We start from the raw sequence: 25142 nt of genomic DNA on the forward strand, positions 1-25142 counted from the left end.
ATCCTAATATATTAACTGGGCAATTACATGTGAAATTTAGATTTTTAAAAACTTTTTTCATTAAATTTATGTCAGTTTTGTGACTCTACAAAAGTTAAATTTCACTACCCTGAAAAAATTAAAAAATTACAAACTTATTTAAGGAAATACAGTTGAAGTGAGCAGAGAACAAAAGCTTGCTTTTTATACTGGCAGCTATTTAAGTTGCAGCAATCATTGTCATTTCATTTGTTAAGTTTCAAAAGCAGAACCTTATCTTTTGGGCAAACTTCAGTTTTTAAAGAAATGTAATACTGAACATGCAGCTAATTTCCAAAAAGAGCTATACATTTAGTGTGCCACCTGTGACAAAAAACGTAACAAGTTTACTCTGTAATTCAGCAGTTACAGCAATTTGTTGATTTTCGGGCAGACTTGTAAACACGTAATAAAAACACACAGTGATCCATAAAGCAATGTTTTAAATGTAAATGACAATGTATAAATGTTGCAAGTTTTTTGGATTGTTCCTAGGATCTTAACCACTTAACATTTATTTTCATTCTGAAGTTCTGCTGCTTGGTATAACTAATGCCTTAACTGTTTACACTAATTATGACTGACTGTTTATTCATAAAATTGGGAAAACAATGTCGCAGTGCCATATGAGAAGACTTTGGGGAAAGTTGCATAAGTATGCCAGGAAATACAACCGTAAAAAGAAAGAAAGAAGCGGATTAAAAAAGATGAGAAAACTAAGATAACGGCCAGCTCAAATGAAAAAATTTTGATTGAAGACCATAAGTAGGAAGACGAAAGATGACGGAAGTACAGGCTTAAACAAAAAACTGTACTGACTAAAGACGAATCAGATACCTGTGACTCTGAAATAGGATCATGTAAATGTCTTCAGTCCCTCAGCAAAGATGTTTCTTTGGCTAAACAGAAGTGTAACATGAATATACCAGTAACAAAAGATATAAATATTTTTGAATAAGAATATCCACATATTGAAATCAGAATTTTCAACGTACAACCAGTGTAGATTCTCTCATCTATACAAAAGATGAGTTATGAACTGTCATATTTCACAGCTCTGCAGGCAGAAAGCGAAGTTAAAGGGTCAGAAACAGCTGTCAAAAAGAACATTTATTTTCTTGGAATTTAGAACTGCAAGAAAGAAATCGGCCAATTACAGGCATGTAGCAAATGCACAGCTCCCTCATTAAGAAAATCAGAATTTAGACATTTCTGAAAGTGGATGAGAAGTACTCTGCATCTTTTTTAAAATAATTAGGTACTCATAACTACTGTAATGAAATTTATCTTATCCATAGGTAACAAAGCTTCCCTACAAGGTTATTTGAATATGAACTGCATTTTATATATATATATATATATATATATATATATATATATATATATATATATATATATATAACAGAGGGAAACATTCCACGTGGAAAAAATATATCTAAAAAGAAAGATGATGAGACTTACCAAACAAAAGCGCTGGCAGGTCGATAGACACACAAATATACACACAAAATTCAAGCTTTCGCAACAAACTGTTGCCTCATCAGGAAAGAGGGAAGGAGAGGGAAAGACGAAAGGATGTGGGTTTTAAGGGAGAGGGTAAGGAGTCATTCCAATCCCGGGAGCGGAAAGACTTACCTTAGGGGGAAAGACGGACAGGTATACACTCGCACACACTCACATATCCATCCACACATACAGACACAAGCAGACATATTTAAAGACAAAGAGTTTGGGCAGAGATGTCAGTCGAGGTGGAAGAGTAGAGGCAAAGAAGTTGTTGAGAGACAGGTGAGGTATGAGTGGCGGCAACTGGAAATTAGCAGAGATTGAGGCCTGGCGGATAACGAGAAGAGAGGATATACTGAAGGGCAAGTTCCCATCTCCGGAGTTCAGATAGGTTGGTGTTGGTGGGAAGTATCCAGATAACCCGGACGGTGTAACACTGTGCCAAGATGTGCTGGCTGTGCACCGAGGCATGTTTAGCCACAGGGTGATCCTCATTACCAACAAACACTGTCTGCCTGTGTCCATTCATGCAAATGGACAGTTTGTTGCTGGTCATTCCCACATAGAATGCATCACAGTGTAGGCAGGTCAGTTGGTAAATCACGTGGGTGCTTTCACACGTGGCTCTGCCTTTGATCGTGTACACCTTCCGGGTTACAGGACTGGAGTAGGTGGTGGTGGGAGGGTGCATGGGACAGGTTTTGCACCGGGGGCGGTTACAAGGATAGGAGCCAGAGGGTAGGGAAGGTGGTTTGGGGATTTCATAGGGATGAACTAACAGGTTACGAAGGTTAGGTGGACGGCGGAAAGACACTCTTGGCGGAGTGGGGAGGATTTCATGAAGGATGGATCTCATTTCAGGGCAGGATTTGAGGAAGTCGTATCCCTGCTGGAGAGCCACATTCAGAGTCTGGTCCAGTCCCGGAAAGTATCCTGTCACAAGTGGGGCACTTTTGTGGTTCTTCTGTGGGGGATTCTGGGTTTGAGGGGATGAGGAAGTGGCTCTGGTTATTTGCTTCTGTACCAGGCCGGGAGGGTAGTTGCGGGATGCGAAAGCTGTTGTCAGGTTGTTGGTGTAATGTTTCAGGGATTCCGGACTGGAGCAGATTCGTTTGCCACGAAGACCTAGGCTGTAGGGAAGGGACCGTTTGATGTGGAATGGGTGGCAGCTGTCATAATGGAGGTACTGTTGCTTGTTGGTGGGTTTGATGTGGACGGACGTGTGAAGTTGGCCATTGGACAGGTGGAGGTCAATGTCAAGGAAAGTGGCATGGGATTTGGAGTAGGACCAGGTGAATCTGATGGAACCAAAGGAGTTGAGGTTGGAGAGGAAATTCTGGAGTTCTTCTTCACTGTGAGTCCAGATCATGAAGATGTCATCAATAAATCTGTACCAAACTTTGGGTTGGCAGACCTGGGTAACCAAGAAGGCTTCCTCTAAGCGACCCATGAATAGGTTGGCGTACGAGGGGGGCCATCCTGGTACCCATGGCTGTTCCCTTTAATTGTTGGTATGTCTGGCCTTCAAAAGTGAAGAAGTTGTGGGTCAGGATGAAGCTGGCTAAGGTAATGAGGAAAGAGGTTTTAGGTAGGGTGGCAGGTGATCGGCGTGAAAGGAAATGCTCCATCGCAGCGAGGCCCTGGACGTGCGGAATATTTGTGTATAAGGAAGTGGCATCAATGGTTACAAGGATGGTTTCCGGGGGTAACAGATTGGGTAAGGATTCCAGGCGTTCAAGGAAGTGGTTGGTGTCTTTGATGAAGGATGGGAGACTGCATGTAATGGGTTGAAGGTGTTGATCTACGTAGGCAGAGATACGTTCTGTGGGGGCTTGGTAACCAGCTACAATGGGGCGGCCGGGATGATTGGGTTTGTGGATTTTAGGAAGAAGGTAGAAGGTTGGGGTGCGGGGTGTCGGTGGGGTCAGGAGGTTGATGGAGTCAGGTGAAAGGTTTTGCAGGGGGCCTAAGGTTCTGAGGATTCCTTTAAGCTCCGCCTGGACATCGGGAATGGGGTTACCTTGGCAAACTTTGTATGTGGTGTTGTCTGAAAGCTGACGCAGTCCCTCAGCCACATACTCCCGACGATCAAGTACCACGGTCGTGGAACCCTTGTCCGCCGGAAGAATGACGATGGATCGGTCAGCCTTCAGATCATGGATAGCCTGGGCTTCAGCAGTGGTGATGTTGGGTGTAGGATTAAGGTTTTTTAAGAAGGATTGAGATGCAAGGCTGGAAGTCAGAAATTCCTGGAAGGTTTGGAGAGGGTGATTTTGAGGAAGAGGAGGTGGGTCCCGCTGTGACGGAGGACGGAACTGTTCCAGGCAGGGTTCAATTTGGATGGTGTCTTGGGGAGTTGGATCATTAGGAGTAGGATTAGGATCATTTTTCTTCGTGGCAAAGTGATATTTCCAGCAGAGAGTACGGGTGTAAGACAGTAAATCTTTGACGAGGGCTGTTTGGTTGAATCTGGGAGTGGGGCTGAAGGTGAGGCCTTTGGATAGGACAGAGGTTTCGGATTGGGAGAGAGGTTTGGAGGAAAGGTTAACTACTGAATTAGGGTGTTGTGGTTCCAGATTGTGTTGAAAGGAATTTTGAGGTTTTGGAGGGAGTGGAGCTGGAAGTGGGAGATTGAGTAGATGGGAGAGACTGGGTTTGTGTGCAATGAGAGGTGGTTGAGGTTTGCTGGAAAGGTTGTGAAGGGTGAGTGAGTTGCCTTTCCGGAGGTGGGAAACCAGGAGATTGGATAGTTTTTTGAGGTGGAGGGTGGCATGCTGTTCTAATTTACGGTTGGCCTGTAGGAGGATGCTCTGAACAGCCGGTGTGGATGTGGGAGAGGAAAGATTAAGGACTTTTATTAAGGATAGGAGTTGACGGGTGTGTTCATGGGCTGAGTTGATGTGTAGGTGAAGGATTAGGTGGGTGAGGGCAATGGATTGTTCAGTTTGGAACTGGTATAGGGACTGATGGAAGGAAGGGTTGCAGCCAGAGATGGGAACTTTAAGTGTGAGGCCTTTGGGGGTAATGCCAAATGTCAGACAAGCCTGAGAAAATAGAATATGGGAGCGTAATTTGGCTAGGGCGAAGGCATGTCTGCGGAGGGAATGTAAATAAAACTTAATGGGGTCGTTGTGGGGGTGTTGTGTGGGTGACATGGTACTAGAAGGTCGAAAGTGTAACGTGAGGCTGAAATGAAAATGAATATAAAAATATGTGGGGAGAGATAAAGGTGAAGTAGAAAGCAAATGGAGATCTGGTGTGAAAAGAGGCGAAAAGGGGTTGGTTGGAGCTGGGTTATGTTGATCCTGTGGTGAAATAGTGTAGGTAGAAAACTATGTGCATAAAGGTTAGGTGGTTGTGTTGCCGCCAAAACACGTTAAAGGGTGGAGAAATTCGGGAAAATTTTGAAAAAACTACGTGAGGATGTATTAAAAGTAGTGGTATGGTGGTGGCAGATTATGGAAATGAGGCTAACAATTGTCTGGTGGAGAAATAATAACGTTAAAACCTGTGGGAAGCGGCTAAAAATGATCGGTGATGTGAAGAAACGGAAATCGAAATAAAGCAAAAGTTATTAAAACTAGCCGAAAAGGTTGTTTAATAGCTGAAAGGAACTGTTTGTGAACTAGAAACGGTGGATTTTATAGCAGTAGCGGAAGAAAAAATTTTTTTGGTTATGGTTTGGAAGTGGGTTACGTATTATTACGTATTGTTGAGTATATATCGGCGGGATAAAATTGTATAGTGGATTACGGTAAAAAGCAGAAGGTGAATACAAAGGGAAACTACTGGCAAAAACAGAAGGAGGAAATAAGACGACAGAAAAGACTTCGAAATTTAACAGTGACAATAACAAACGTCATTGTTGGGTTCAAATTAATGATATGAATATAACAGAGGGAAACATTCCACGTGGAAAAAATATATCTAAAAAGAAAGATGATGAGACTTACCAAACAAAAGCGCTGGCAGGTCGATAGACACGCAAACAAACACAAATATACACACAAAATTCAAGCTTTCGCAACAAACTGTTGCCTCATCAGGAAAGAGGGAAGGAGAGGGAAAGACGAAAGGATGTGGGTTTTAAGGGAGAGGGTAAGGAGTCATTCCAATCCCGGGAGCGGAAAGACTTACCTTAGGGGGAAAAAAGGACAGGTATACACTCGCACACACACATATCCACACACACATCCATCTACATATATAAGTCAATATAATAAAATTAATTTTAACTTACAAAACCAGATTCTACATTGCGTTAGTCCCACCCATACCAAGTCCTCATCCCATCCGTGACTGTTTTAACTGCTACTTTTATAGGTACCTTTGCTTTTATTGATGTTTCATCACAGAAAATTGCTTCAATAGTGTGAATTTAGTTTTTTCAAAAGAAAGTAAGTGCAAAGTTCACAGATTCTTGTAAAATGTTGGTTCAATGTTCAATGCTATATCCATTCGCTGTCCCATCTGTGACAAGGTTATAAGTATGATTAACAGTTCACTCTGCAAACTTCTGATCTTCATATTTAAAGGGAAGGTAAAACTACTATTCATACAATCAAGTTTCAACAAAGAAGTAAGCCTTATTCTTCTAATTAAAAGATTACATCAATGTCCGCAGCTGTGGCTGCATGGTAACAGTATCTGCCCAGTTTTTGTGCACTCTTGGCTTAATTTGTTTAATGAATAAGTGTGGAAAATTACAGAATCGTGTGTGTTAAGTATTATTTCAGAATGTAAGAGATTTGTGTATGAATAAATGCACTGCAGTCCAAAAAGCTACAAGCCTAGAACGTTAGCAGCAAACGAGAACAATGTCCTATCACTTAACAACAATGGACACCATCAATAAGTAAAGAAAAGTATCAATATTTTAATGAATCATTACCAGCTATAAAACTATTTTTCCTGTCAGTTAAAGGAACTTGTTAACAACACTATTGAAGTTAAAATCTTCTGGGTTATTAAGCTGTGTCGTGTTCCTTCTAAAATGATCGCTGTTTCGACCCCTCTACTGGGATCTTCCTCAGGATCTTCTGGTGTCCACTACTGCTAGAACACAGTAGTGGACACCAGAAGATCCTGAGGAAGATCCCAGCAGAGGGGTCGAAACAACGATCATTTTAGATGAAACATGATGCGGCCTCATAACCCAGAACATTTTAACTTCAGTGACAACAGCCACGAAAGCCTGCAAACTTACATAACTTAATGGTATGTCCACACAAGGTCACTTTCCTCATGTGCAATCACAGATACCTGGGAATGGAAGGACAGGCACAAAAAGTTGTGGAAAGAACACATGTACATTCCCATGTACATACACTGCCTCATTACCCAAGCCGTCTACTGTGGATCCCCTTCTTTTCTTGGGAGTTTCTGCTGGGTCTGCTAAGATGGGGGGGGGGGATTTTTTTTTTGCAAAAGCTAGTGTGGGTCAAGAAGTAGCTAAATAACAGAGGTACAAGAAATAAAAAGTAACTATATTTTGTTTGCAAATTTCATGAGGTAGTCACATCAAGATTTTAGTCTTTCAGCTGCGGAAGCTGTAGCATTAAGTCTGGCAATTTTTCATTAGCTAGTACCATTTATTTCAAATTTCAAAACAAAGCATTTTAGTGATTATTTCTGAAACTGAGAAATATTTAACAAAGAGTCTTACTCGTTATGTGAAGCTAAATTAACTTTCAGTGTCTCATTTGTATTTTATTTCATAAAAAAATGTTTACTCCACTTTAATCATGAAATATTATATTTAGGAATTGCTTAGGTGCCAAAACCCATTAGAACCAAGGTTCTGTTCTCCAATTTCGTATCTTTCATTTAAATTTCCAATAGTTTGTTGCGGAGCAACACAGACCCTATCATTTCTTTTCTTCAGACATGTGTTGTTAAGCCACCAAAGCTCAAATATTCATCCACAGTTGTCATACACACTTTTCATAAATTTCTGGCTTCTCATTCCTTTTTTGCATTTTGAAACTTACAGTAACTTTTTATGATTGGAGCCTTCTACCTGACAACTGATACCCAGAGCATCATATCCCAAATTTTTATACAAATCATCTCTGGTAACTGCATTCCATGTGGCTGTTTTTTGTCTGTAAGCATCTACCAAGTTAAACGGGCTTCCTTTTGAGTCAACAGGTACCAACACACATAAATTGCCTCTCGACATAACCTTAACACATTACACAATGAAACACACACAGGCCCCACCTGCCAGTCATCTGCTGAAAAAGCACAAAGAGTCCTACTGAAACAAAGGTGGGAAGGAATGTGCAAGCACAGCCCCCATTTCTAGGTAAGTATGCACAGAGAAACACACAAGCGTAGTTGTGCTATTGGAAACTTGGGCGTACATACATATTGGAACAGAAAAAAAGGCACGGCACGGACAATTTATGGGTAGGCCTACAATGCAAAGTAGCAATAAATTTTAAAAAACTGATTACATCTTACAAGAGAGCACGATCTTTACAATTGGAATTGTAATCCCGAGTCATTTTAGAGAGGTTGCAACTATCACGTACAGAATATGAAAATAACTAACCTGCACATCTGTGTTGGTTTCAAAACTGTAATCCACTAGATTCTTATTGAACCCCCAGTTGTAGAACACCGTCAAAATATCGTCCAGCATCAAGGGTGGCTCAAATCGGCACGCACACAGGGCATGGTAAAAGCGCCTGACAGCGACCGCGTCGTCGCAGACCGACATCTGGTAGAAGAGGAACTTGGGGAAGGTGTCTGCGACAGCACATCGGTGCACGTGGGTCTGCTGGGCGAAGACCTCGACGTGTGGTAAGACCTGCTGCCATGTGCCCGGGCTGGTCAGATGCTCGCAGTACTTGCAGCGCGCCGCCCCCACCTCCGGGAAGCACGACAGCGACAGGGTGTCCGCAGAGAAGACGCGGAAACAGTCTCGCGCGCACACGACCTCTTCCGGTGGCTTCCACGAGGCGGCATCGATTGTGCAGCTCTCCTGAATGTCACTCGGCCCACTCTTGCAGATACTCTCCACCAGCGAATCCACTTCCTTTTTATCGTCTTCGGTGACGCGCTTTTCTTTTTCCTCCAAATATTTGTCAAAATTAGCGATCAGCTCCTGCATCCTGGCAGAAAGCTCATCTTCCCTCTGTCTCCTCGCGAGGATTGTCGAGGTGTCCTCCACTTCGATGTCCTCGACATCTGAATACATACTGGTATCTAAAACAGAAAAATGTTTCATTCGGGAGTAATGTTACTAAAACTGTTTCTCCAAAAAATCATTACAACCAATTTTTTAACACGCATGTCTGAAATATTGCATGTACCGAGCCAAGATGAAGATCAGTATTTTAATGGGAATATCCTGCGAAAGTCGAAGGACACATATTTTGGAATGTATACTATTTTTGACCTTTTTATTACATTTTCTTTACAAAAGAGCCTTAACTGAAATTCGAAATGTGAGATTTGAAAATTTTATTATATTACACTACAATAGGTATAGAGGTGGCCTCGGCATGTTCATTTATAATTTCAAACCGATGACATACAGACCATCAAAGGGTGTGTAGTGACACACTGTCACTCAGATGTTGAGAAAGCTTCCTGAACCCGTCTAATGGCACATCACGTTTCGTGTTTAAAAGAAAAAAGAACCTGAAAGCTCCAGTCAACACAGATGATTTTCTAAAAAAAAACCATCTTTCAATAGTGTTCAAAAAGAATTAAATTACTATAGCAGTAGCTCATTTCTGTTAAGCACAAATAGAAGAAATATTTCTATTTTATGAACACAAAAAGCACTTTTGGAACTGTTACGTCACAATCACATCTAGTGTGAAACATTTGGCAACAAAATTGTTAAGGCTTTCGTGGCCACTTGTTGACAAACTGCCTATTGACTTCTGTCTCGGGTTCTTCGGCCGACGTTCATCTAATGATTTTTCTGACATTTCGCCAGCACGAGTGGCTGGCATTATCAAAGCTTCACCCTCCATTGCCGGTGGTGAACTGGAGCCGAGCTCGTGTGCCAACGTCCGAGAGCTTCTCCGCGGTCATTTCCAGTGCACTGAATGAGACCGACCACGTAATAAAATTCGCCAACACGGAAGTTCTGGCTGTAGAGAAGCACTATCACACGCACTTGTTCAGAGAAGCTGTAGAAATACAAAAAAACGCGAACAGTTTGAACAAGAAAGAGGAAAGCCTTAAGATAAACGGATCCTGGCTTCCCGTATTGCAGCGAACGACCGTCGCAGGTACAAGAGGAGAACCGCACCAGAAATGACCGCGGAGAAGCCCTCGGACGTTGGCACGCCAGGTACATACAGTCTGCGGCCGCTAGCTCGGCTCCAGTTCACCACTGGCAATGGAGGGTGAAGCTTTGACAATGCCAGCCACTCGTGCTGGCAAAATGTCAGAAAAATCATTAGATGAACGTCGGCCGAAGAACCCGAGACAGAAGCCAATAGGCAGTTTGTCATTTGGCAACAAGTTCAGCACAGATCTAAGAAAACATTGTTTATGGCTGGTAATCATTAAATGCCACTATATGGCACCAGTATATGTTCTGACTAACTTTGAGTAGCAGACTCCAGTAATTTTTGAACTTTTTACACCCTTAAAAGAAAGAGGAGTGCCTCTGGAATGAACAAAGTGAGAATTAATAAAATTCCAAACATAGTCCCATTGAAGTGTAAGTAACCACTTCACACAAGCAATAAGTTCCAGAATGAAATTTTCACTCTGCAGCGGAGTGTGCGCCGATATGAAACTTCCTGGCACATTAAAACTGTGTGCCGGACTGAGACTCTAACTCGGGACCTTTGCCTTTCGTGGGCAAGTTTCAAGCAATAAGTTACTACCTGTATCTGTTGATGACAAACTACGATCATCACCTGCACATACAAATTTCGTCAAGTGGCTAATAAATGTGAACACGCATATTGTTCGAAAATTCATTTGTGTGTACGTGAAACGGGGAGGCTGGACACTGCATTTCTACAAGACAGGGCATCCGATAATAGTTTATCACAGGTCATCACTTGCTGGGTCAGCAGTAGCTCCATGGAGGTAGGCCCTTTCCCGGAGATACATAGCACTCCGGACACTGGTGAGACTGGTGTTGATAAAAGGATGAAATCACGAGAACAGCTCAGTGTCTTTGATGTTCTATTTAATGACAGAAATGTATTACAGTGAGTGTTTCCCCGAGTTATTTCGAATTAATACACACAATATTATGAAAAGGATACAGTGCTACTCGCCTTATACAGTGATGTTGAGTCGCAGACAGGCACAACGAAAAGACTAACAAACATGTTAGCTTTCAGACAGAAGGCCGCCTTCTGAAATAGACAACATACACACTCATTCACACAAAAGCAGCTCTACCACATACATGACCATTGCATCTGGCTGCCAGCAACAGCTCTCTATCCTTTTCATAACAGTGTCATTATTCCATCACAGATTTTTCACTGTTTGAGTTAACATATAACATTTCATAAAAAAGATATAGGCCCCCTATCTTTATTCGGTGTATTCGAGAGAAGTTTGAACTTAAGTCTTCGGCCTCAAGATTTCAGTCTATGGAGACAAAGTCAACATCAAGAATAATCATGGCACATGAGTATAAGAAAAAAAGGATCTCATGTGATCATATGACAATCTTTCTATTTATTATTATATTATTATTTACTATTTCTATTATTAGTCCTGTGGATAAAATCAGTACAGTAACTTGTACAATTGATGCGTTAAGTCAATACAAAAATGCATATTACAACAAATAGCCTACACGAGGAATATCAAACAGCATTTTCAAAAAAAATTAGCTAAGAGCTCTTTAAAACAGTAGGCATTAACACTATAATGCTGATTGTGTTATTTTTACCTGGATAGCAAAGGTTGTAATCTCCAACCTCATGTAGTTTATCATCTTATGTGCTGCAGGAGTGGACAAAATGACACATGCTCAAATAGTAACAGTTTCTAACTTGTTTACTTTAATTTCTACAGAAGGCATAAAGACACGCTTGAAAATATCTTAAGTGATGACTGTTTTGATATACTTTTGTTTACTAGGACAAGTCAGATTCCAAAAATTCCTGGATGGCGTAAAAACAGTATTTTATTCAGAGATTTTACATGCATTTTAAATTTTTTCACTTCCCAAATTCCTTTTATTGATGTCGCAAGGTGATAGCATAATTCTATTCCCATACATTTAACACCATAATTGTATAAGTTTGTTGGATGGGTGAATTAGTCTTAAAGAGGTTTTTCAACTTTTGTCATGAGGTGGTGATCCATACCTCTGAAGTTTGTTAATGCTTTCCTTAGTGAAATGTATTTCTAGTATGTATTGGCATGAAAATTTTTGGAATCTGACTTGTCCTAGTAAACAAAAGTAAATCAAAATGATTAAATGATGATGACGTCCTCTTGGGTAAAATATTCCGGAGGTAAGATAGTCCCCCATTCAGATCTCCGGGCGGGGACTACTCAAGAGGATGTCATTATCAGGAGAAAGAAAACTGGCGTTCTACGGATCGCAGCGTGGAATGTCAGATCACTTAATCGGGCAGGTAGGTTAGAAAATGTAAAAAGGGAAATGGATAGGTTAAAGTTAGATATAGTGGGAATTAGTGAAGTTCGGTGGCAGGAGGAACAAGACTTCTGGTCAGGTGACTACAGGGTTATAAACACAAAATCAAATAGGGGTAACGAAGGAGTAGGTTTAATAATGAATAGGAAAATAGGAATGCGGGTAAGATACTACAAACAGCATAGTGAACGCATTATTGTGGCCAAGATAGACACAAAGCCCATGCCTACTACAGTAGTACAAGTTTATATGCCAACTAGCTCTGCAGATGACGAAGAAATTGAAGAAATGTATGATGAGATAAAAGAAATTATTCAGATAGTGAAGGGTGACGAAAATTTAATAGTCATGGGTGACTGGAATTCGAGAGTAGGAAAAGGGAGAGAAGGAAATATAGTGGGTGAATATGGATTGGGGGAGAGAAATGAAAGAGGAAGCCGTCTGGTAGAATTTTGCACAGAGCATAACTTAATCATAGCTAACACCTGGTTTAAGAATCATGAAAGAAGGTTGTATACATGGAAGAACCCTGGAGATACTAAAAGGTATCAGATAGATTATACATGGTTATTACAAATGATTGAAGCGATTTCACAGCTCTACAATAACTTTATTATTTGAGATATTTTCACAACGCTTTGCACACACATACAAAAACTCAAAACGTTTTTTTAGACATTCACAAATGTTCGATATGTGCCCCTTTAGTGATTCGGCAGACATCAAGCCGATAATCAAGTTCCTCCCACACTCAGCGCAGCATGTCCCCATCAATGAATTCGAAAGCATCGTTGATGCGAGCTCGCAGTTCTGGCACGTTTCTTGGTGGAGGAGGTTTAAACACTGAATCTTTCACATAACCCCACAGAAAGAAATCACATGGGGTTAAGTCGGGAGAGCGTGGAGGCCATGACATGAATTGCTGATCATGATCTCCACCACGACCAATCCATCGGTTTTCCCCTTACAGAGGCATCCAGAAGCTTTAAACTGCGCATACCATCGCCGAATGGAGTTAGCAGTTGGTGGATCTTTGTTGAACTTCGTCCTGAAGTGACTGATGTGAGTGCATTTCAAGCAAGATATACGCTTTCTCGATTTCTGTTGCCATTTTGTCTCACTGCACTCTCGAGCGCTCTGGCGGCAGAAACCTGAAGTGCGGCTTCAGCCGAACAAAACTTTATGAGTTTTTCTTCATATCTGTAGTGTGTCGTGACCATATGTCAATGAATGGAGCTAGAGTGAATTTATGAAATCGCTTCAATCATTTGTAATAGCCCTGTATAATGGTAAGACAGAGATTTAGGAACCAGGTTTTAAATTGTAAGACATTTCCAGGGGCAGATGTGGACTCTAACCACAATCTATTGGTTATGACCTGTAGATTAAAACTGAAGAAACTGCAAAAAGGTGGGAAGCTAAGTAGATGGGACCTGGATAAACTGAAAGAACCAGAGGTTGTAGAGAGTTTCAGGGAGAGCATAAGGGAACAATTTACAGGAATTGGGGAAAGAAATACAGTAGAAGAAGAATGGGTAGCTTTGAGGGATGAAGTAGTGAAGGCAGCAGAGGATCAAGTAGGTAAAAAGACGAGGGCTAGTAGAAATCCTTGGGTAACAGAAGAAATATTGAATTTAATTGATGAAAGGAGAAAATATAAAAACGCAGTAAATGAAGCAGGCAAAAAGGAATACAAACGTCTCAAAAATGAGATCGACAAGAAGTGCAAAATGGCTAAGCAGGGATGGCTAGAGGAAAAATGTAAGGGTGTAGAGGCTTATCTCACTAGGGGTAAGGTAGATACTGCTTACAGGAAAATTAAAGAGACCTTTGGAGATAAGATAACCACTTGTATGAACATCAAGAGCTCAGATGGAAACCCAGTTCTAAGCAAAGAAGGGAAAGCAGAAAGGTGGAAGGAGTATATAGAGGGTCTATACAAGGGCGATGTACTTTAGGACAATATTATGGAAATGGAAGAGGATGTAGATGAAGATGAAATGGGAGATACGATACTGCGCAAAGAGTTTGACAGAGCACTGAAAGACCCGAGTCGAAAAAAGACCGTGGGAGTAACAACATTCCATTGGAACTACTGACGGCCTTGGGAGAGCCAATCCTGACAAAACTCTACCATCTGGTGAGCAAGATGTATGAAACAGGCGAAATACCCTCAGACTTCAACAAGAATATAATAATTCCAATCCCAAAGATAGCAGGTGTTGACAGATGTGAAAATTACCGAACAGTCAGTTTAATAAGCCACAGCTGCAAAATACTAACACGAATTCTTTACAGGCAAATGGAAAAACTGGTAGAAGTCGACCTCGGGGAAGATCAGTTTGGATTCCGTAGAAATACTGGAACACGTGAGGCAATACTGACCTTACGACTTATCTTAGAAGAAAGATTAAGGAAAGGCAAACCTACGTTTCTTGCATTTGTTGACTTAGAGAAAGCTTTTGACAATGTTGACTGGAATACTCTCTTTCAGATTCTGAAGGTGGCAGGGGTAAAATACAGGGAGCGACAGGCTATTTACAATTTGTACAGAAACCAGATGGCAGTTATAAGAGTCGAGGGACAGGAAAGGGAAGCAGTTGTTGGGAAGGGAGTGAGACAGGGTTGTAGCCTCTTCCCGATGTTATTCAATCTGTATATTGAGCAAGCAGTAAAGGAAACAAAAGAAAAATTCGGAGTAGGTATTAAAATCCATGGAGAAGAAATAAAAACTTTGAGGTTCGCCGATGACATTTTACTTTTGAATGCATTATGGGAACAGCAGTGATCAATGTCTTATAAATAATTACTACTAAAGACAGTCTTGATCACGATTTATTTAACAAGGTGACCGGTTTCGACCACTACTGTGGTCATCTTCAGACCATTGAGTAGGAACCTCTTTCTGTTGGAGAATCACAGAAAGAGGTTCCTACTCAATGGTCTGAAGATGACCACAGTAGTGGTCGAAACCGGTCACCTTGTTAAAGAAATCGTGATCAAGACTGTTTTTAATAGTAATTATTTAGATGACATTTTAATTCTGTCAGAGACAGCAAAGGACTTGGAAGAGCAGTTGAACAGAATGGATAGCGTCTTGAAAGGAGGATATAAGATGAACATCAACAAAAGCAAAACAAGGATAATGGAATGTAGTCGAATTAAGTCGGGTGATGCTGAGGGAATTAGATTAGGAAATGAGACACTTAAAGTAGTAAAGGAGTTTTGCTATTTGGGGGGGGGGCAAAATAACTGATGATGGTCGAAGTAGAGAGGATATAAAATGTAGACTGGCAATGGCAAGTAAAGCGTTTCTGAAGAAGAGAAATTTGTTAACATCGAACATAGATTTAAGTGTCAGGAAGTCTTTTCTGAAAGTATTTGTATGGAGTGTAGCCATGTATGGAAGTGAAACATGGACGATAAATAGTTTGGACAAGAAGAGAATAGAAGCTTTCGAAATGTGGTGCTACAGAAGAATGTTGAAGATTAGATGGGTAGATCACATAACTAATGAGGAAGTATCGAATAGGATTGGGGAGAAGAGAAGTTTGTGGCACAACCTGACCAGAAGAAGGGATCGGTTGGTAGGACATGTTCTGAGGCATCAAGGGATCACCAATGTAGTATTGGATGGCAGCGTGGAGGGTAAAAATCGTAGAGCGAGACCAAGAGATGAATACACTAAGCAGATTCAGAAGGATGTAGGTTGCAGTAGGTACTGGGAGATGATGAAGCTTGCACAGGATAGAGTAGCATGGAGAGCTGCATCAAACCAGTCTCAGGACTGAAGACCACAACAACAACATTGGCATGAAAGGGATAATATATTTGGCTTCTTAAATAGTGGTGTGCATGGTTCTCTTTGGTGTTCGAATAAAATTGTTAAAATTGTTCTGACTACTTTCTTTTGAAATTTCACTAACTTAAACTAAGGCGCTTTTTTTTAAAAAAAAAAAAAAAAAAAAAGTTAATGAGAGGAAAAGATCATAATACTTAACACTGTACTAATGCTTACAACATTCCTTACAGATTTGCTCATAAAACATGAGTGTTGTGCTAGTTAAATCAATGTGCTTTCTATAAGTATTGATGTCAATTATGGCTTCTGTACCCTGTCAACTATGAATTAGCTGAGGTTGAACACATAACACTTCACCATACAGAAATTCAGTGGTATGCTTAATACTATCAGAAGCATTCTAGAGAGGCCTCTGCTAATAGAATGTAACCAAATTTCATCAGGTCCTAAGAAAACAAAGGGTTCGTAAGTATAAGGCAGGTGGATCAACAACTGCAGCTTCCCCTACCACATTTGTCTGTACCAATTGTGACAATACTTCTGTAAAGCAAGTGATGTAAATGTAGTGATGTAAATGTTTGTCACTAGCTTTGTGCCATACTAACAGCAGTATATTATGACTTATGTAAGATGTGTTAACTAAAGTATACTGATTACATCTACATTGTAACTCGTTTCGAAGATAAATTCAAACAAATTTTATAATTGTATTGGAACAATATAAAATAATCTCTTCCAGCACCTTCATGCAGCTGAACTGTGCAAGACATGCGAAGTGACTTGGAAGCCTCCACATTTTGAATAATATGTTTCATCTGTACAGAATGAGATGATAGTTTAACATATGTACACATTAACTTCTGTGTGCAAACAAACAGTCAAGGAGTCACAACTGTAACAGCACTTATTTATGCCGCCTCTAAACTATGGGAGACTATACAAGCAATTCAGGGTCTCCATACAAAACATTGAAGTATTCATGTCAATTTCATCCACCGGAACAAAAAAAATGCCAAAAAGTGACAATCTTCAACATTCGTTTATCAAGGCATCTCCAACAATCTGATAAGTTTTATACTGGAGAGCCTATGTCACAGCGATGACTAAGGTGGGGAAATAATATGATGTGCCAGAATTGTGGTCAGCAAGATATCACAACATTTTAAATGCATGAATATTATATTTCTTACGTTAGTATAAAACAAATAGTTCACTAACTATTCAATTTTAGTGTGCTGTCACACCAACAGGGTTATAATGATGTAATGTCTTTTATTCTGAAAAATGCAGTTCCTGTATTATTTATACAAGATGTGTGAAGTTTCTAGTGTATTACAAACTTCATATACTACCTACATTTTCACAGTTTAACACTGAATTGGCAAAGTAATGTGCATTTGTCACACCTGTAACAAAGAGGCATACTGGTAATCCAATTACCACTATGTACATGACACGTTTGTGATTGTGGCTTCTTCAATTGTAAGTTCAGGGTGTCATCCATTCTCGACATTAAAATTTATGTGACTTATTCTAAATGTATCGCTCCAAACGCGTCCACATGTGCAGCCATAAGCACAAAATGATCCACTACTGAAGCACCGATTCAGGCGTTCTACAACTATGAACGAAATAAAACAGTCACATTATGGCCTATACGTACCGCTCTACGAAAGTGGAGCACTTTTTAACAGGACTCCACTCTACATCCACAATAAATACCAACAATGTCACCAAGGACTTGGCAACTAGTACCAACGGGAGGCAATACTTTTCAGTACATTCCTATGCACTCAACATTAACAATCCACCAAACAGAATTACCGCTGACAATCTTACCCAAAAATACTATAAATTTGTTCAGTACGACATCACTATCCACAGTAGAAAACTGAAATTTAGAAATACAAGGACGCAAAAAATTTCCTTCATGATTTAGAAGGGAACGAGTACGGGTTTCAAACTGCAGATATACTATAACCTATACTTGCACGTTTACATTAACGTCATTACCTGTAACTCAAACAGCTTCGACGCAGATGGACTAATAAATGGAATGCACCAGTTAATGTTTGTCCCCACAACAGATACTTGACATTCACAATCATTACTTGATTACAATCGTTGGCGTCCCCATGTCACAAATGATCACCTTCCAACCTAATCTAACACTAACGTACATTTGGCAACGCGTTTGAGGGTGGGTTCAAAAAACATAAATAGAAAGTGGGCAACACAAGCATACCGTGGTTATGAACGGAACAGTTCTATTCGTATTACTATGCAAAAGGGTAAAATAAACACAGAGGTTCACAAGCGATTCAAGTTATTGGCATATATTACATTCATATCCACCACACTGAAACGCAGACAAAAAGTGGATCTATAATTAAAATTATGAAACTTTCACTACCGAACACTGATAAGACGCTAATCACAAATTACAATTATACTCGCCCGTGTGGATTTATCTTGTTTTCTGCGTACTAGAACGCGTGGTATTTTATAACATATCACAGATCGCAATACCATAAAAAACATCGATTTGTCAACATCCCACAACGGTAACTCTCTCACTCACTTTCTACAATTACACTTGCGGCACTTCACAACAATCCCCATTTGACTTCCCTCCTAAATTTGGCCAAAGATTCCAATCCATTTCGCCTCTGACATCTTGTCATTTCAAAGGCGATCAGAAACTAGATCTATATTCTATGGTAAATCTCGACGATCTTCTCGAAGTCTTACTCGATTCGAAAATTGATGTCTTTAATTATGTTGGAGCGAAATACTGTAGATTGGAGTACAAATAACTTATTGGTCCTTTCTTTATTGTAACCAAAAGTTAAAACAAAGATATAATTTTATAATGTCACGAAAGACAGCCGTATACTGGATCCACATCTACATCTACATCCATACTCCGCAAGCCATCTGACGGTGTGTGGCGGAGGGTACCCTGAGTACCTCTATCGGTTCTCCCTTCTATTCGTATTGTTCGTGGAAAGAAGGATTGTCGGTGTGATTCTGTGTGGGCTCTAATCTCTCTGATTTTATTCTCATAGTCTCTTCGCGAGATATACGTAGGAGGGAGCAATATACTGATTGACTCTTCGGTGAAGGTATGTTCTCGAAACTTTAACAAAAGCCCGTACCGAGCTACTGCGTGTCTCTCCTGCAGAGTCTTCCACTGGAGTTTATCTATCATCTCCGTAACGCTTTCGCGATTACTAAATGATCCTGTAACGAAGCGCGCTGCTCTCCATTGGATCCCCTCTATCAACCCTATCTGGTACGAATTCCACACTGCTGAGCAGTATTCAAGCAGTCGGAGAACAAGTGTACTGTAACCTACTTCCTTTGTTTTCGGATCGCATTTCCTAAGGATTCTTCCAATGAATCTCAGTCTGGCATCTGCTTTACTGACGATCAAAGTTATATGATCATTCCATTTTAAATCACTCCTAATGCGTACTCCCAGATAATTTATGGAATTAACTGCTTCCAGTTGCTGACCTGCTATATTGTAGCTAAATGATAAAGGATCTTTCTTTCTATGTATTCGCAGCACATTACGCTTGTCTACATTGAGATTCAATTGCCATTCCCTGCACCATGCGTCAATTCGCTGCAGATCCTCCTGCATTTCAGTACAATTTTCCATTGTTACAATCTCTTGATACACCACAGCATCATCTGCAAAAAGCCTCAGTGAACTTCCGATGTCATCCAAAATGACATTTAAGTATATTGTGAATAGCAACGGTCCTACGACACTCCCCTGCGGCACACCTGAAATCACTCTTACTTTGGAAGACTTCTCTCCATTGAGAATGACATGCTGCGTTCTCTTATCTAGGAACTCTTCAATCCAATCACACAATTGGTCTGATAGTCCATATGCCCTTACTCTGTTCATTAAACGACTGTGAGGAACTGTATCGAACGCCTTGCGGAAGTCAAGAAACACGGCATCTGCCTGTGAGCCCATGCCTATGGCCCTCTGAGTCTCGTGGACGAATAGGATGAAAATAAATATCTGGCGCACTCACACCACGAAAAGTGAAAATGAAACCCCCTTTAAAAAAAAAAAAAAAAAAAAAAAACTAGGTACAACATGCTCACTGCTGTCAACACTCCCAGTCTTGTTTTATTGAGTTTGTTTTGAGATCATTAACAGAGGTTTTCTGTTTAATATGAATTTGTCTGTAGTTAAAATTCTTGTAATAAGTCTGCCGACTGTTTATTAGAATAATCATAATAAACTTCAGCCTCATTATTTTCAACATGATCACGTATATAATGCTATTTAATGTCAATGTCCTTGGTATCTTTGTGGTGTTCTGTGTTTTTAATCGGGTGAATACCACTTTGATTGTCAGCATGGAGTGTTGTTGGTTTGTCTAACTGAAAACCAAGTTCATTGAGAAAACCACGCAACCAAATATCTTCAGCACCAGCATCTGAAGCTACTGTGTACTCGGCCTCCTTTGTTGATCTGCTTACACGTTTCTGTCGACGTGAACACCATGTCACAGGCCCACCTGCTAACAAATTCACATTGCCTGTCGTTGACCGAGGAGTGTCACAGTCACCAGTGAAGTCGGCATCTGAGTAGACCAGCAAAGTCGGCAACTGAGTAGACCACCAGTCCAGTAGAGTCAGCTTTGTAGCTTATGGTCACGTCCCTGTTCCACTGTAGGTACTTCATAATCCTTTTAACAGCATGACAATGATTGAGACCCAGATTATGTAAAAACTTGCTCACCATGCTCACAGCGAACATGGTGCCTGGCTGTGAGACAGTTGCTGCAAACATTAACCTGCCGACTGCCTGCCGATAAGATTTGCTTTCCATCCGCTTTATCTCATGTTGGTTTGCGGGAGATTGCCCGCTTAGCAATATGGTTCCACCATCAAAAGTAGTGGAGTTCGGTTTTGAATCATCCATGAGCCGGCTGCTGTGACCCCGCTGTTCTAGGCGCTTCAGTCTGGAACCGCGCGACAGCTAAAGTCACAGGTTCGAATCCTGCCTCGAGCATGGATGCGTATGGTGTCTTTAGGTTAGTTAGGTTTAAGTAGTTCTAAGTTGTAGCCGACTGATGACCTCAGATGTTAAGTTCCATAGTGCTCAGAGCCATTTGAACCATTTTTGACTCATCCATGTTGAACTTGTGAAATAAACAATAGATCTATCTTTGCTGGACTATGTAGATTTCTTTTGTAGAATGGCTTTGCTCAATTTCCAATCAACAGAATTATTTTCTATTGCCCACAGTAATTTCAAACATTGATCCCAGCGCTGTCAAAATATTTTGCAGTATTTTTGGAGAGTTACAAATAAGCAAGCAATCATCCATATAAAGCGTCAGGTAAACATCAGTGTCATCTGTTAAAACATCGAAGCCACATTTGTCTGCATTCAGTTGCACAAAGCCAAACATTGTCAGAAAATGTACAAATTTTTGATTCTGACAACGTGGTGATCATTTGAGTCCACATAGATTCTTCTTCAGTTTGCAAACGTAATTTGAGCCTTCTACAACGAAACCTTTCGGTTGTTCCATGTAAACTTCTTCTTTCAAATCCGCTTTCATGAATACAGTCTTAACATCAAACTGCCTAATTTTCATATCTTGTGAAACTGCTATGGCTCATAAAACTCTGATTGAATCATATCGGATGCTCACAGATTAGACCGACCTCTAAGATTCATCCTTTGATTTTCTTTCATTTGATCGTCAGTATCATCCTCTTCAGATTCCTCTCGAACATCTTTTTGATTTTTTCATTTGTTCACCAGTATTATCCTCTTCAGATTCCTCTTCAACATCTTCTGCAGAATGGTCTCCCAGGTAAAATTCAGTATTCTGTTCTATGTTTAAGCTATGGATTTGTTCTTCATTGAAAGATACATTGCAGTAGATTGTAATTTTCTTTGACTCAGGATTGTAGAGGCGATAATTGGTACTATACCCATCATAGTCAATCATGATCGATTTCTTTGATTTACTATCCCATTTTGATCTAAACTTATAAGGAACATGTACATATTCTGTTGATCCAACCTTCCTCATATGTCCTAAAGAAGGAGGTTTTCCAAACCATTATTCACATGGCGTAACACTGTCATTTGATTTACATGGTCGGCGATTTAAGATATACGCAGCACAATTTACTGCCTGTGCCCCAATTCGTGAGACACATCATACTTAATAACATAGTGTGTGCACAATCAGCGATGGACCTATTTTCTCGTTCAATTAGGCCATTCTGCTGTAGAGTATAGGGACTTTTTTTCTCGTGTATTATACCAATTTGCTTGAAGTAATATTCAAATTGCTTATTTATGAATTCAGTTCCATTGTCACTTCTCAGAACTTTGATTTTTTTCAGTTTGTCTTTCAATCAGTCTCTGAAATTCCAAAAACACAGCGAAAGTATCATGCTTACTTTTAAGAAAATACACGAACCTGTATGTAGTGCAATCACCCTTGAAAATTATGTACAAATGTGCACCTCCAAGAGACGGTTTTCTCATCGATTCACTCAAACCTATATGAATAAATTCGCCAGGAAGTTTCGATCTTGATTGCAAATTTGAATTAAAAGATTTTCTTTTCGTCTTGCTATAATGGCACAGTTCACAGTGAAGATTTTCAACCTTCTTCAACTGAAACCAGGTATTAAGTTCAGATCAGCGGTATTCTTGAGACTACCGAAATTAATGATCCGAAGTCTCCCATGCCAGATCATGGTGGGACCCAGGATTTGCCTGTAGCACATTTGGACATTTAAACAACATTTGATAAGACTGGTGGTCCATCTCAATTCCTGCTGCAGTTAGACCTGAACCGCGAACTTCCACTCTCTTGTCGTAAAAAATAGCTTTCATTCTTCTTTTTGTGACTGATCCCGCTGAAAATAAATTTTTCTTCAGCTTAGAAATCTATAAAGTGTTTTCCAAAGTGTGAGATTTCCATTTGCCCTCAACTAATGACAATACTTCAATTGATCCAATGCCTTCTGCTTTGACAATAGAGTTGTCTCCAAGTTGAACAAATGAGTCATCCGACTGAAATGGCTTAAGTGTGTTGAACCACTCTTTGTGTGACATCATATGTTTTGACACAGCCCTGCCAGCTAACCAAATGTTTTCGCAACCTGGAGCAAAAACATATACATGCTCTGCATTCGAAGCTTCATGCTCAGACGTATCAGTTTTCGTATCAAGTTTGGCTAAAAGTTTTCTGTTCAAAAATGGTTCAAATGGCTCTGAGCACTATGGGACTCAACATCTTAGGTCATAAGTCCCCTAGAACTTAGAACTACTTAAACCTAACTAACCTAAGGACATCACACACACCCATGCCCGAGGCAGGATTCGAACCTGCGACCGTAGCAGTCCCGCAGTTCCGGACTGCAGCGCCAGAACCGCTAGACCACTGCGGCCGGCAAAAGTTTTCTGTAGTCAGATTTAAAATGTCTTTTCTACTGACCATGTCAGACGCACAGTTGTTAACGATATTTGAACCGAACTTGCGCGTTTTGTTCACATTAACAGCTACGAAAGTTTTCATGACATTGTAAAAGTTTTTGTCCTTCTTTCAATAACCTTAAAGTCAAATTATCGAACGTTTGTTGATCTTTAGCACACAACTTTTCTGGCAGACTTCCCAAAATTTTACCCATTTTGTCAACTTCTGTAACAGGTTTCCCAATATCAGCTACTGCTTGTACCACAAAAATGGTTCAAATGGCTCTGAGCACTATGGGACTTAACATCTATGGTCATCAGTCCCATAGAACTTAGAACTACTTAAACCTAACTAACCTAAGGACATCACACAACACCCAGTCATCACGAGGCAGAGAAAATCCCTGACCCCGCCGGGAATCGAACCCGGGAACCCGGGCGTGGGAAGCGAGAACGCTACCGCACGTCCACGAGCTGCGGACGCTTGTACCACAGCACTGGACTGATGTGTTATGCAGTTGTGCCTGTTGGCGACATTCTGTAATCAAAAAATTTCTGCTTCAAGACCATTTTATTAATTGCGGATCGCTGTTCATGAATCGTCTTTAGTCTGGCCTACATCTCCACTGCATTTGCACACGTCATAACAGATTGCAATTGGTCAAATTCCATCGCAATAGATAGAATAAGCATCGCCTTCGCCCTTAAGTCGTCCCAAGCGGTTTGACTCTCACCTGCTTCATTTGGCCTCGCTTTCCCCACGACGATATCGAGCACTTTTTCAGCAACTGATATTTTCACAGTTGGAAATTTTTACCATCAAATTTCTGGATACTGTATGTTTTCAATTTATCCATCTTCGTGTAGGCTGAATGTAAGTCAAACTTAAAATACCCATTTCAAAACGAAAACAAAGGTTTTCCACAACAGACCAATGAAATACGATGGTTCCAGAGCTTGAGCGTCACGGTTCATGCGAATAAAACTCCGATCAAAGATATAATTTTATAATGTCATAGAACATGGCCACACACAGAAAGAACATATATATCTGGCGCACTCGCACCACAAAAACGGAAAATGAAGATACTAAAATAACTCAACACAACAAGCTCACTATTGTCAACAAAAATCGAAGTCTGCACTGTAGCCTGCTCTACACAAGTTTGAGCTCTGAGCCTTCAATATGAAAACATCGCACACCTGTGAGAGTGACGGTTGAACTACCACATTCGAATTTGAATTTCAACATAGACATGAGGTCAGAAACAGTCTGGAGAGCATGTAAGGGTGTTTCAGGGTAGATTGTGCTGAGAAATAACTCTTAAGAAAAAATTCTATTCAATTCGAATTAAAATCGCCAATCAGACCACTGTGCACACTAATTCAAGCAGTAAGGACAGAGACTGTGTTCTTCATTTGGTTTCCTAAAACGAAACAAGAGAGTGATACAAAAATTGGACAGGAGGCGATAGGAAATATGGAATCTGTGCCAAGTTGTGAACAGTCGCATGTGTTATAATCTATGATATGAGAACTGCTGACATAAATTGTATCTGCTGGGCCACTTGAATCTGCCTGAAAAACGGCCTTATTGGTGAACTTTAATGCTAGTTAACTCAGAAACGAAGAAACATACCCATTTCTTCTTAACAATTATTTCTCAGCACATCCTCTGCAACACATTTCCAAGCTTTTCAGACTGTGTCTCACGACTCTGTATTAAATGTAAT

The 25142-nt window shown here is 40.4% G+C and overlaps 1 protein-coding gene across 5 annotated transcripts in view; it reads right to left on the reverse strand.

Annotated features, from left to right (window-relative positions):
- LOC126212812 (uncharacterized) overlaps positions 1-18619 on the reverse strand; it is an 83187-nt gene extending 64568 nt beyond the window's left edge. The window contains exons 1-2 of one of the 5 annotated variants that reach the window (XM_049940222.1): positions 18511-18619; positions 8081-8736 (exon numbers count right to left, since the gene is read on the reverse strand). In XM_049940222.1, the coding sequence (XP_049796179.1) occupies positions 8081-8728 (648 nt within the window). In that variant the 5' untranslated portion in view covers positions 8729-8736; positions 18511-18619. Of the gene's footprint in view, positions 1-8080; positions 8737-17592; positions 17708-17942 lie in introns of those variants that run through there. The other 4 variants (XM_049940220.1, XM_049940221.1, XM_049940223.1 and 1 more) reach the window with 4 other exon arrangements.
- Between the last annotated feature and the right edge of the window lie 6523 nt (positions 18620-25142).

The sequence above is a fragment of the Schistocerca nitens genome, chromosome 11, assembly GCF_023898315.1.
Source record: "Schistocerca nitens isolate TAMUIC-IGC-003100 chromosome 11, iqSchNite1.1, whole genome shotgun sequence".
Lineage (NCBI taxonomy): Eukaryota > Metazoa > Arthropoda > Insecta > Orthoptera > Acrididae > Schistocerca > Schistocerca nitens.